The sequence below is a fragment of the Zootoca vivipara genome, chromosome 5 (assembly GCF_965207765.1).
Source record: "Zootoca vivipara chromosome 5, rZooViv2.hap1.1, whole genome shotgun sequence".
In the NCBI taxonomy this organism is placed as follows: domain Eukaryota; kingdom Metazoa; phylum Chordata; class Lepidosauria; order Squamata; family Lacertidae; genus Zootoca; species Zootoca vivipara.
The window spans coordinates 74,038,455-74,052,725 of NC_142588.1; the positions used below are offsets into that span (position 1 = coordinate 74,038,455).

The window sequence follows — 14,271 nt, forward strand, 5'->3', positions numbered from 1 at the left end:
GGCTCTTGCCTGCAGAAGTTTTCTGGCAACATGTGCAATGTCTGGAGGGTCTCGCAGATCTGGTTGGAAGACATCTCCTTAGCCCCACTGTAAAAGTGTCCTCTCTTCGGGTTATAGTGCCTAAAGAGGGCTTAGCTCCCAAGTTTAAAACAGTAAACAGCGTTTGCTCAGAGATTTTTTCTTATTATTGTTTAGGCCTGGCAAACTGTTTTTCTTCTCTTTAATACTGTATGTGTAAATTTCAAATTAGTTATAGTGTGGCAGCACCTAAACTTTAGAACTCCCTGCTTGTTCACATCAGGCAAGCGCTACCTTGTACTCTGCTACAGACAAAAGCATGACCCAAAATGGTTTTGTATGGGGATATCCCCCTTCCTTTGTGGATCTGGCCTTTGGGTGCATTTTTTAAAAAATCATGTATTTTATCCTAATTTGCAGCAGTAGGATTCATATTCAAAACCACAAAGCCTCGGTTTTACCAGCATCCTTTGGAATGAAATCAATGCCATGTTTTGTCTTTTGTACATCTTATATCTCACCCATGCACATTCAGGTACACTTTAAGAGGTGAAACTTGTTGTTGTCAATTCTAAAATGAGTTGTCTTTCAAACCAAGGTAAGTATGCTACTTACGATAGCATTATTTGCAACAGGGACTTGCACCCAGAAAATAAGGCAAGCACAACTGCTTGACCATATCTAGGCCATAATTTGATACAAGATTGAACTAGATCTGTGTGCCTTTATCTAGCATGTGGCAATATTCCGTAATGTTTGGCATTTTAAATGATCTTCTTGTTTTCATGAGAGATGCTTTGTGATGACCTATGGTTTTAAGCAAATAAACTGAGATGGTACAATGTGGCTTTTGTATTGACATGACATGACGGCACTATGTAGTCTAAAAAGCTGGCTTGTGTGGTGCTGGTTTAGGAGTCACTGGAGTCCTGTTGTTGGATCTATAGGGAAAGACAAATGCTTATTTAAATTGTCCATAAAAGAATACAGCCCTTGGACAGGAAAAAGTTCCCCACCCTGATATAGATTATAGAGTTGAAAATATTCTGCAGCAAGTGAAGAAATACTTATTTTGTTCCAGGTTCCTTATTTGGTTTAATAATGTAAATGGAAGTATTTTTCAAGGAGTTGTTAATACATATTACCCAGCGGTAAAAATGCGAAAGGAGCAGGTTTTGAGTATCCCTTTTGCATTGTGTCTCAGTGTTCGGAACTCCCATTGTTCTAGACGCATTTTGCGACAGGGAATTCTATTAGCGCAAGCAGTTTCCGAGCTCTGGGCGCAGTACTGCGCTTAAGATTTCAGATTAAAACTGCAGAGTGGAAGGAAAGGAGGATCTTTTTCTGCCTCCCCACTTCCAGCTACTATCTGAAGACTGGAGAAGAGACCCTCTTAAGAATATTAGGGGGGTGGGCAGGGGAAGGACTAGACCATGTGAAAAAAGAATATAATATTTTACCTGCAGTTCATTCATTTTCAACTTTGTATTCTTGTTATAAAAAAAATGCCTAGACATTCCGTCATTGGGCCCATAACCTACGGTAGGTTTAAGGTGCCATTTAGCTCCTAGCTTCATATCTCAGTTTCTAACACTGGTCTCAATCACATAATTAATTATATGTCAGCATGCCCAACAACTTGGTTCATCTTCTGAGACCCTGGTCCAGCTCCCCCAGCCATCAGAAATGCGGATCCTAAGATCTGGCACAGACTCCAAAGGGAAGTCTGCCTGGCCTCTTTGCTGCTCACTTTTAGAAAGGAACCACATTTTCTTCCCTAGGGAAGAAATCCGTACCTTGGGATTAGTTTTATGTGGCCATTGCCTTTTTACTCTTCTGTTCCTTAAGATACTGTTTGTATTTATCATTGTGTATTGTTCTATTCCTGTCGTAAACAGTTTTGAGTTTCTCCATCCCTGTCTTAGGTAAAATGTGGTTCTCAGGTTGACACTTTGGGTAAATTTTGTTTCCCAAAGCTGGGAAATACTAATGGTTCTCTCAATAGACTAAATAAGCATTCATCAGTGTGTGCAGTTTAAAAGAAGTGTAGGCATATGAAGTTGCAACATTGTGAGGACTTCAAATTGAAAGTGGCAAGATTGTTACTCAGTCCCTTTAGATTTCCAAACAAATTATGAAGTCACAATGAGCATCTTGTGCTATATGTTTACTATTACTAGCTATATGATTAAAAACCCAATATGCAGGTGCTGAAGTGCTGTCATAAAGCACGCACACATACACAAATCTACAATGTGATTAGGCTTTAGTGGCCCCAGCTGACACTTTGAAAAGCTAACCTGATAACCCGGCAAAACCCAGTGTAATATGTCACGTGGAGTGCATTACTTTGAAAGTGACAATTCCATCCAGTCGCCCTGTGTGTCTTCAGTAGGAGAGTGCTTGGAAGTCAAGTTAAGTCAAATGACAGCGTGCTCAACCTTTATACTTCATTTAACTGAGCTTGACATTATGTAAACTCCTTGCCTGTCAGTTTCTATGGTAGGGTGCTTGTTAGAATCTGAGTCATGCTGTAGGAATTGGGATGGGGGTGAAGGGAAGCTTAAACCATTTGAAATAAACCAGTTTCTAATCCATAAGAGAACCTGTATCCCTATCTCAAAACTGCAAAGCTTACTCAGAAATGTTTGAGCAGAGCTGGCCCACCGGTGAGGCAGGGCGAAGCACTTGCCTCAGGCAGCGGAAGTACAAGAAGCGGTGCCTTGCCTGCTCCACCAGAATACCCTGCTCTCGCTGGCAAGTGGGAGGTGTTTTGGCTTGTGGCATTGCCACTCATCTCCTTCCCCCTGGGGGCAGAGAAGCAAAGCAGGAGTGCCCTGGCTCTCTCCTGAGGCAGGGTAAATGAGTGTCAACTTTGGAAGCGGTGTGTGTGTGTGTGTCTGTGTGTGTGTGTGTGCGTGTGCGTGCACGCGCGCGCGCGCGCGCAAGGGCACGTGGGGAGGGTAGGCAGCTGCACATTCCCATTTGGCCTCACGTGGCAAAATGGGATGGGCTGCCCCTGTGTTTGAGACAAACTTTATTGAAAGCTTGCTTGAAAGTACACATTGGCCTGGTTTGCACGTAACACTCAGCCCAAACTATGACTTAATGTGAATCAGAAAGCATGCTGGTTCCCTGTGAGGAAATAATAGCTGCTTGACTCTTGTTCCCCTGCTGCTGCTGCTGCTGCTGCACTGACATTAGCTAAGCCATGGTTTGGCTTAGCATTGCACCTGAACACGGGCTCATGGTTTGTCTTCCTCCATAAGAACCATGGCTTTTTTTAAGCCAGAACTTGCCAGACCTCAGTTCTGGCATCTCTCAAATGGGCTCCATTGCCTTTATAAGAGAACAAGGGAGGCATTCATGGTGAGTTCTGGCACCTCTTTTTCTAGAAAAATAGCACTGATAAGACCAAACTGCAGGAGGCAGTGCAAGACAGGAGTGCCTGGCGTGCTCTGGTCCATGGGGTCACAAAGAGTCTGATACGACTAAACAACAACAACAACAGCACTGATAAGAATAGCCCTGCTGAACGAGGCTGGTGGCCCTTCTAGTACAGCATCCTGTTCTTACAGTGGCAAGCCAGATGCACATAGGAAGCCCCCAAGCACAAGAGCTCTTTCCCCTCCTGCGGTTCAAGCATGAACTGTAACCTAGGTTTGTACTGGGATGACTGTTTTGTGTTCTTTACTGTAATTGTATTTAATGGTTGTTATTTTGGGGGTGATGATGATGACAGCAGCAGCAGCAGCAGCAGCTACAACAACATAATTTATTCATATGCAACCCATCTGACTGGGTTGCCCCAGCCACTCTGTGCAGCTTCCAACAAATCAAAACACCAAGTATTAAAACATCAAGTATTAAAACCTTCCCTATACTGTGAATGCTGTGTTTAACAACGCTTTATTACTACAGTATATCTGATACTATATGTTGTTAGCCACTTAGGGGCTAACAAGTGAAGAGGATTGGGTTTAAGAATTCTCTAGCTTTAGGTCAGAGTCTTCGCAAGTGCTGCATGTCAACAATGTATGGTTCAGGTGGCAGCTATGTCTAGTGGTCTAGCCGGCCTGGAATAAGATGAATTTTAAATGTTACAGCAGCCATGTGTATCCAGGGGGCATCGTAGCTAATCTGACACTTAGTGATGTTGTTGTGCCTTTGTGTTGTGTGTGAGGTAGAGAAAGAGTGACTAGCATTTTGTATCTAATTTAGGAAACAGCCGTTAAGCCTATTCTACTTTCAACCCCGAAAGCCTTTAAGGTATCCGAATTCTATTGGCTGACATACATAGATGTGTGTAAGATGGTGGCAGAACATTAAAAAGTCAGTGTTTGTCTCTGTGTATCCTGGAAAATGCTACCCTTTGATGATGAAAGTGAATGTGTAGGAGATTAAGCCTTGATAACATTCGGCCTGGTAGGCAACTTGCTGCAGATAAAAGACAAGTGTTATTCCAAAATACACTGATGTGAAAGACTATGGCGTATAGAGGGAACATATTACTGTTTCAGCATGACATTTTGTGGTATATAATATGCACCAGGAATTTCAATTCCTTCAGAAAGGCATTGAGCAAAGTAATTAAAACTTAAACCTACAGCTCGAATAACTTAACAAAAACTCTCTCTTTGTAGGATGAACTTACGGCTGTGAATGTAAAGCAAGGTTTCAGTAACCAGCCAGCCTTCTCTGGAGATGAGCATGGGTCTGCTAGGAATATTGTCATTAACCCTTCAAAGGTAAGGTCAGGATTGAGGTTTGTTGCAATAGTACTTTCCTTTATGACAGCGTAGTAATTTATTGTGTTTTCCTTCACAGCCACTCCTATGATCACATTCAGACACAAGGCAAAAACTTTTGTTTTGCATTGCCAGACATTTGAATGTGAACATTATTGCTTTTGGGAATGGCTTCAGCGCTTAGATTTATTTCTGGTGATTGTGCCATAGTTGTGTGAAAAGATATTTGTAGATTAGGGTATGCTTTCGTTCATGTGTTTACCAGATTGGACCATAAAATCTTAGGCATTTTATGTGATTTTTGTATTATGTTAATAGCCATAAAATAATAATAATAATAATAATAATAATAATAATAATAATAATAATATATTTATACCCCACCCATCTGGCTGGATTTTCCCTTGAGATGTCTTCATATAAGGTGATTCATAAACTGAATTAATAGTATTAATAATATTAATAATATTACTCTTAATTAGGTAAAGCTAAAGGTAAAGGGACCCCTGACCATTAGGTCCAGTCGTGACCGACTCTGGGGTTGCGCGCTCATCTCACATTATTGGCCGAGGGAGCCGGCGTACAGTTTCCAGGTCATGTGGCCAGCATGACAATGCTGCTTCTGGCGAACTAGAGCAGCACACGGAAACGCCGTTTACCTTCCTGCTGTAGCGGTACCTATTTATCTACTTGCACTTTGACGTGCTTTCGAATTGCTAGGTTGGCAGGAGCTGGGACCGAGCAACGGGAGCTCACCCCGTTGCGGGGATTCGAACTGCCGACCTTCTGATTGGCAAGCCCTAGGCTCTGTGGTTTAACCCACAGTGCCACCCTCATCCCCTTAATTAAGTAGACATGGGTATTCATTATTTCAGTAGACAGATGTTCTGTGTAACTTGTAAGTTTACAGATTTGTAAGTAAATATGTGCTATTCCAGCAAAAGAAACTACCTTTCCTCTTGATTTTGTATCTCTTAATTCTTTGGGGTTAACATAATGGTAACTGCAAGGTTGAGGTTTCTGGTTATGCTGATGGGACTTCATTTCATTGCGCAGCTCACCCTATGTGCTAATCATGGCTCCGATTTAGCAGTGAATTCAAATATGTAAAGCATTCAAATGAAGCCAGATGTCATATGCTTCAAGTTAAGCAGTCATGTTAAATATGTACAGTACATATTTAACGTACATATTTACTGGTAAGTCTTTTGCTGGACAGCAGCCTAACCTGGAGATAACGTACCCACAGAGGGACACTGATGCTCCAGTGTGTCTCTAATATGTTTCAGAAGTTGGACAATACTTTCATTAGGGCTAGCCAAAATCACACAACACTGAGTAAGCTTTCAAGTTCCCCAGAATTCTCCACTAGGTTTGAATATCTAGTGGTTGGAGACCAATAACTCCTGAATAGTCCCTTCTTCAGCTGGTAGAGAATCGTTTCCCTCTATTTGTAGATCTGGCTTCTGAATGGCTAAAGGCAGTATTCTGCAAAGTGCAGAAAAATCAAAAGAAGTCACATTGGCACAGCTGCGAGGAAATAATAGTCCTAATAAAGATATTGCCAAACTGTGAATTTTGGATGTTGCTTATGATTCAACAGGACTTTCTTCCTTTTTATATATCTGTTATGTATTGGGGTCTATCTACCTTGATAGACGCTTCACACATTCCTAGTTAATAGCTTTTTGTTTTATAGGCACAGAGCATTTACCTTTAAAAGATGGGCTATCACTTTGTAGTATGAAAAGTGACTTGCAGCACCAGGGAATTTAGTATACACTCTTACTAAGCTGATAGCTTAAACAACATTGATTCTAGATCTCTTTAGACAGGGATATTGTGTGTGGCAGTGTTTAATAGATACTTAACTGTGTATGTTTCTTTTACTCCCTCCCTCTCTATCAGATTGGAGCTTATTTTAGCAGCATATTAGAAGAGAAGTTAAAACTTAATACTTTCCAGGATACAGGAAAGAAGAAACCGCAAGTAAATGCCAAAGACAATTACTGGCTAGTTACTGCTCGTTCCCAGAGTGCAATTCACAATTGGTTTGCAGATTTAGCAGGAAACAAACCACTGACTATTCTGGCAAAAAAGGTACATATTAGTATTTTGAGGGCTTCATAAATTTGAGACGGGGAGGCAATTAAATTAAAAGTGACTTAAGACTGTGCCAACCGTATTGTATAGATTTTGAAAAAAAAATGGTTGGGGAAGTGGGAATTCCCTCTGTTTTTCTTTACTCTGTTAGGAGTTGCTCAGTGTGTACCTGCTGAGCTCTCACAACACTGTCATGAATGCAGAATTCTGGTGCATCTCAAAAATGTGTTGGAACATCAAGGAAATGTTGATCAGCGAAGGCGTATTGATTTTTGGGGGGTTGGTTGGGGTGGTGGGAGATACATCTAGTAATTAGTATATTAAATTGGTGCCTTGCAATTAGGTTTTTACCCTCTGTATTTTAAATCTTTTCATCATAGTTTAGCGTTAGGCTTTTATATGCTCAGTCTCATAACACCGAACAATTTAGCGTTACATCTGAACCAACCTGTTGACTTGTTTGCATGGGTTCATATAAATGAGTCCTTTTTTCTAGCAGTGTAGAGAGAATGCAGACAAAATTACAAGGGAGAGGAGAATGGCAGTTTTTGGAGGGGGAATAGGGGGAGCCATTCTCTTTTTCATGTTTGAAACACAATGATAAAATCTACTCAGCTGTTGAGCAGAACATGAGGCCAGTTTTTTTGGTGAAATAAATGACATGGCAGACAGGCCTGCAAGTATAATGCTATGCTTTCTGTTTCACCACCTAGAAAAGGATGCTTTTGAAACTTTGAAGTTGCTGAAGCAAATATATTAGTTATGAAGTTTCATGTTTCACCTCTCCTTCATTGGCTTGTAGCTAGCCTGCTTGCATGACATGATAAGCCAAACTATGGCTTGACATGAAAAGACAAACTGGTTTACTGGGACTGCACAAATGGAGCTCACAAAATACCTGTTCCTCCCTGGTTCTTTTTGCTCAGCGCAGTGTGGCAGCTAAGCCAAAAGGATGTGATTTTGTAATATCCAAAAGAGGCGACTTTTTAATGTATTATTCAGCTGTTTCCGGCGGTCCGTCTTTTAGTGTGAAGTTTTCTAACTTTTCTGCTAACTCCTTTTTTTTAAAAAAACCTCTTGTCAACCCAGGTCCCAATTCTCAGTAAAAAGGAAGATGTTTTTGCTTACTTAGCAAAATATTCTGTGCCGTTGCTGCGAGCAGCATGGCTGATCAAGATGACATGCGCATACTATTCTGCCATTTGTGAAGCTAAAATCAAAAAACGCCAGGCTGCTGATCCAAATCTTGGTAAATATATAAATTCATTGGAAATTGTAATGGATTTGTACCATAAATTGTTGTGGCATGTTCTTGTAGTGAGCATGGTGCTATCAATGCGTGTTCCATATATATATTTGTTATTTTGGGCAAATTCTATGGTTGGTATTCAGTGAACCTTTCCCACTAGCGCAACGTTTAGTGCTAGCACAAGGGGATTTCTCCTTTCTCCTCCCCCCACTTTACCCTGTACCCATATCTGGTGTTGCATTGGGGGAACAGATTTGTGTTATATATTGGTGTGTGTGTTATATTGTGCAAGGAAAAATCCTTCTGCTGATGAAATGGTCACCTCCTTAGCGCTATGTTGAATGCAGCTCTATAGCTATTTGCGGTTTAGAAACAATTCCCCTGTTGCATTTTTTTAAAAAAGTATACATGCAAGCTTCCATTTTTGCCAACCAAAAGGTGTTAAACACCCACTACAGCAGCAGCATTACAGAAGAATATAAACTTTTTGGGTGGCCTGCACAAGATATATGTGAATATATATCTGTGTGAATATATATCTGTGTGAATATATGTGAATTTGTTTTCTATCACCCCATTACATAATAGCTGAAAAATTGCTGTGTGCATTCTTTGCAATGGGTGATATGGCTGCCTGCTGCTTTAACTTCAACTTTCATTAATAATTTTTATTGATTCTTTTAAAAGAAAAATGAGAAAGGTAGATTGCCATTGCAAAATGCTCTGCACAATTTATTTACATTTAAACAATGTAGGTCCGTGACTCTGAAATTCATTACCAGCTGATATCTGTAAAGTTGCCACACTTCAGGTCTGCAGAAAGGCCCTGAAGACCCATCCATTCTCAGTGGCATGTTCATTAGTGATGTCTTATGCTATTCTTAAGATTGAGGGAGTTGGGAAACCTGATTTTCTTCTTCTTGGGTTGGATGTGTACATTTGCTGGTTTTATTGACATGGAAGGTTTTTATTAGAACTTTCCTATTGCATTTGGGTTTAGTATTGTTAGACATTATTTGTTGTGTGTGATGCTGCATGTGTGTGTATATATCTATATATATAAAAATGTAAAAAGCGTGAAATTCCGTTTGACACTTTTCTCCGTAACCGCTTGACCGATCGTCCTGAAATTTTGACACAACGATCCAGGCCACTCCTAGAGCGTTGTTGGGGGCAAAAATCCATCAAATCGCACACAGACCTGCTTTTCCACCAAGTCAAACAGCGCCGTCAAGTGACGTAGTACCCTCCTCCACCCCCTCCCTTCCTGTGAAATCTAAGCCACACCCACAAACCAAATGACATCATCATCAACCAAGCAACTTGAAATCCCCCAAGGCGGCCATTAGGCCTTTGTTTAATGTAGGCCCCTGACAGGCCCGGGGGGGGGGGGACCCACAACAACACACTTGGGGGCATGCCAAGGGGTTTTTACTTTACCATTTAGCACCACTAACCCTCCCCCCCCAAAAAAACCCCCACCAAAAAACCAACATTGCCAAGTGGAGGTCGGGGCCTGCCTGGGGGTGTGTGTGTGGCACAGACCACAGCACAGCCTTTGATTTATGTAGGCCCCTGCATGCCAAGGGGTTTTTACTTTACCATTTAGAAACACTACCACACCGGTCATGGGGGGGGGAACAAACTGAATAGATCATGGATCGGGACACATGGGGCCATTCACAGGGAATAGGCACAACACACCACACCCACAAACCCCGCCTCTGCCATGAGATCCTGTAAAACAGGAGGCCTTGGCTCCATTTTACATACTAGGCCTCAGGTCTACAGCCCATTAAATACTATCCCAAATGGAGCCCTGGGTGGGAGGTGGGGGGAGGAGGAGCCCAAATAGGTCATGGGCTGACGTAGACTACCCCCCCCCCCCAAATCCACAAGACAAAAATAAATACCATCCTTCAAAACGTCCTGAGATACGCCGGTCATGGACAGCTATTCCACCCAAAGCCCGAAGCCTCTCCCCAGCGGCTGCATTAATAAATGCCTGGCAGCATTAGGCAGTCGTTCATCATTTCTCCTAACACGCACTTGGGGGCACAGCCAGGGGTTTTCACTTTATAATTTAGTGGGCGTTGTGTCACATGCGAGGCTCCGGCGGCCATTTTAAGTAAGGGCAGTCGTGCCCCTTTTAACTTAGGCTTTACCGTGTTTCTCCAAAAATAAGACACCATCTTATATTTATTATTCCTAAAAACCCCCCCACATTTTCTTATTTTCAAGGGATGTCTTATTTTTTATTATGCGTCCAGCCTTGCCTCTTCCTTGGGGCCCTCCAAAACTGCGCCTATAACTATGTCTTATTTTTGGGGTATGGCTTATATTGTACAAATGCTTAGACATCCTGCTATGGCTTATTTTATGGGTATGTCTTATTTTAGGAGAAACAACTGATTGTAAGCCTCTGTGGTTTTTTTTTAAAAAAACCATTCACTTTCTCTCCCCAGTTTAAGTCCTCAGATATTTGCAGTGGCCACCCCCCACCCCATTTACAATCCCCTACCTTCCCCTTGCCCGGGCCAGGTAGATAATGTGGCCCTTTTTTAACCCTTTTGTTACTTTTCTCATTTTACTGATTGTGAATATGCTGACCGAGGCCCCCTTTAGATTCGGAGGCCCGCCCAAGTGGCCCATATGACCCCCCTCCTTCTGTCTGGGCCTGTCTGTTGCTACGGGGCTATGGGGCTTCGCTATTCGACCCCCCCGGGTTGGGATTCTTTAAGTAGTTATCTGGGTCCCAGGGCACATCATCACCCCCTATCCTTAATCTAAATATATAGAAATGTTCACGATTCGTTCGCAGGGGCCAATGTATGGAGATACAGGGGGGAGGGGACAACAGAGGGCTCAGACAAAAGTAAATACTGGGAAATAGAACCCAGAAACTGACAACAACTTCTCCAATGACGGTGGCCAATGTAGGAAGATACCGGGGGTAGGGGCCAACACTCCTCAGGAACAACAGAGGGTTCAGACAAAAGTGCATGCTGGGAAATAGAACCCAGAACCTAACAATTCCTTTTCGAAGGGTGGGGGCCAAGGTATGGAGATACAGGGGGAGGGGCCAACACTCCCCAGGGACAACAGAGGGAAGGGTATCCTACGGAAACACAGGGATGAGCCGGGGTGGAGGGAGGAGGGGCAGGATACGTCATGGATCGTGACAGGGTGGGGTGGGGGGATCACAGGAAAGAACCACAGCAACGCGTGGCCGGGTCAGCTAGTATGTATATATTTTTTATAATACGGTACTTCTGTGTGGCAATATCCAAGTGGGGCATCCTATTTGTGCCACAGCCATTCTGCTAATGGGAGCCTCATTCTTAGGGTAGCGTAACAGCCAAAATAAATGTACGTCTTCTGCTTGTGGAAGATGTTGCACAATTCTTAGGGCACCTGTTGTTGTTGTTGTTATCCTCCTCCTCAATGATAGCTATGCTTCCACTTATGCTACTGCTTGCATAGCTATGTCAGCTGTCTTAACTTCTTGCATTAATATTATTTTGGATGCCATCCAACATAATATTCATAAGAATGGTAGTAGCTGTTACTTTGCTGGAGACTTCATGACAGTAAACTAAATACATTCATGTACACTGGGCATTCATTTCTTTAAACCGTTTGTACTTGAAGTTCAAGAGTTCAAGAGTTATGTTGTTAGTTTTCAATTATGGTCTAACAGCACAGTTTGTTGCATATTAAGAAACACAGGATGGGAGCTTCAGGTAGCCTTTAACCACAGAATGATGTGCATTATCATAGCTTCATTGAGGAATAGTAAAGGTGGACTATAGTATTGGGAGGTGACAGTTCTCTTTTGGGCTCACATTACTGTGGCTTGTTCCCATTCTTCTGATAGTGCCCTTCCCTTTTCCTATGTGCCAATTATAATGGAACCCGCAGAGACCCTGAAAGAGAAAATTCAGTTAGCTGGTTCTTCCCATTGTACAAGCTGAACTGGAGATTATCATATAGAAGTTATATTCCTATTAAAGGATAGAGATTGTACTTCTTTGAAAAGGGGGAAACAGGTTATCCCAACTCGTTTTATGTTGATAACCTTTGCCAGAAATAATCAAGATACAAGGAGTGTAATGTGTGTGTACTGATTCAGACCACTGACATGAGAAATGAAAAGTTTGTGTATTAACTAACTTCCAACAGTTGATGTGATAAATTATGGTAACGTTGCTTTCCCGTTTGTATCTTTTGGAGGCGATGAAACACAGAGCAGGGCCTCAAAAGCTAAATCAATTTCCCCCAACTTCCAAATGCTTTGGGTTGCAACTCCCATAATCCTCCAGTGTCACGGAACAACAACCCCCCACCAGCACATGGCCATTGCCCATTGGCCATCCCTGCAAGGGCTGATGAGAGTTGTAGTTAAGCAACATCTTGAAGACCAAAGTTCTTCACTTCTAACACGAACACATATGCTTATAGACTGTACTGTATAGTGTTGGCAAATTCAGCAGCTCTGATAATAGGATGTGAGGAAAATCTATTAAAACTTGAGGTAACACCTCTTGTGTATCTGTTTTATTTCCCACCAGAGATAGCCGTTCACAGCCATATAATTACACTGCTTGTAAATATTGCTATATGTCTTGTGAATTTTTTTCCCTTTCTCTCTCTCTCTTTCTCTCATTAATACAAAATAGAAACTGTCACAATCTAACAATTTTTCATATCTGTTGCAGCAGTTTACTACACAGGCCTGAATTAGAAAACCTTCCTAGCTCAGTCATAAATGTTTCACAAAGAACAGAAATCTCTGTGAGGTGTTGAAACTCACAGAACGCAGTTAGGTCCACCCATAATAGTTGTATTCTGCAAAGAAGCAAGATTTATAAGAACATAATGCAGAACATGCAACCATTTAGCAAAAATGCTTTGAAGATGCTGCAGAGGACAGAATGTCATGCTAGGAGCCATTTGAACAGACTGTGTGTAAAAGACCTGCTGTTTATTGTCTTGAAAACATACTTTGATAGTCTGGCTAATTATCACGTTAATTGTTCATGTTGCGTATCTTATGTTGTCAGCTGATGGGGCGGGGAGGAATCGTGAGAACTCATCTAATTTCTGTCTTCATAGAATGGACTCAGATTTCAACCAGATACCTCCGAGAACAGCTGGCAAAGATTGCAGAATTTTATCACATGACCTCAAGCCAAGGCAGCAGCTCTGCAGCTGTGTCTCCTGAGGTGGAACAAGCCCTGAAGCAGTGGGAATATAATGAAAAGCTAGCTTTCTATATGTTCCAGGTAACTTTTTCCAATAATGTGCTAAGATGTCATTCTCCAGGGCAAAACAACAATGCAGCTGATTTGTTTTTAAATCACTTCTGCTCTGTGTCCACTGTACCATCAAACAACAACAATATGATTTCTTATCTGCTTGATAGAAGGGGACAACAATGGATGCATTTCAAAGCCATGGAAACTAGGAACGCTGAATGAGGAAACTTTGAAACCTAGGAAGAAGAAAAACAAGTAGACTTATCCAAGAATCTTGTTGTCTGAGTTTATCTCCCTTTCTCTCTCCCAAAAAGAGATACAGAAGGGATGACCTTGTTTAGGAATATTCAAGAGACAGTCTCTATATTTCAGTCTCAGTCTTTGCCACAGAAATCAAGTAAATTTAGGCTGTTCAGTCCCTTGTAGAATCTTTTCAGATACTTGAATTGTATCAGACATTTCTTTTTCTTTTTCTAAAAAATGATTGCGTCAAATTATTCTGTTTGCCTAAAATGGTTTGAATGATTGGGATGCTACTTTAACATTCTTGGTTTTTTTAATAAAAAAGTTTTAATTGGTAACTTGAGTAATGGAACACTGGTGCATAGTACCAATCGCGCTCTTTACTAGTTTTTTATTTATTTATAAATAAATATATAAATATATCTTTTAATCTGTGATCTTTCTAAACTTCATTGAAGGAAGGACTGTTTGAAAGACACGAATATTTAACGTGGATATTGGATGTCTTGGAAAAAATAAGGCCTGCTGATGATGAACTTCTAAAACTCCTACTACCGCTAATATTGCAGGTACGGAGCATGATGCAATTTTGCCACAGTTCAAAAGCCAGCTTCCAGACACGGAGTAGTGGAACATTAAAGGTGTAAGTGGT

The 14,271-nt window shown here is 41.6% G+C and overlaps 1 protein-coding gene across 5 annotated transcripts in view; it reads left to right on the forward strand.

Moving 5' to 3' along the window:
* The window catches only part of MED12L (mediator complex subunit 12L), a 180,444-nt gene that overhangs the window by 9,041 nt on the left and 157,132 nt on the right, over positions 1 to 14,271 (forward strand). For all 5 annotated transcript variants that reach the window (XM_088669804.1, XM_035132415.3, XM_088669805.1 and 2 more), the window contains exons 2-6: positions 4,662 to 4,766; positions 6,675 to 6,866; positions 7,959 to 8,118; positions 13,234 to 13,403; positions 14,078 to 14,188. In XM_088669804.1, coding sequence (XP_088525930.1) covers positions 4,662 to 4,766; positions 6,675 to 6,866; positions 7,959 to 8,118; positions 13,234 to 13,403; positions 14,078 to 14,188 — 738 coding nt within the window. The remainder of the gene's footprint in view (positions 1 to 4,661; positions 4,767 to 6,674; positions 6,867 to 7,958; positions 8,119 to 13,233; positions 13,404 to 14,077; positions 14,189 to 14,271) is intronic.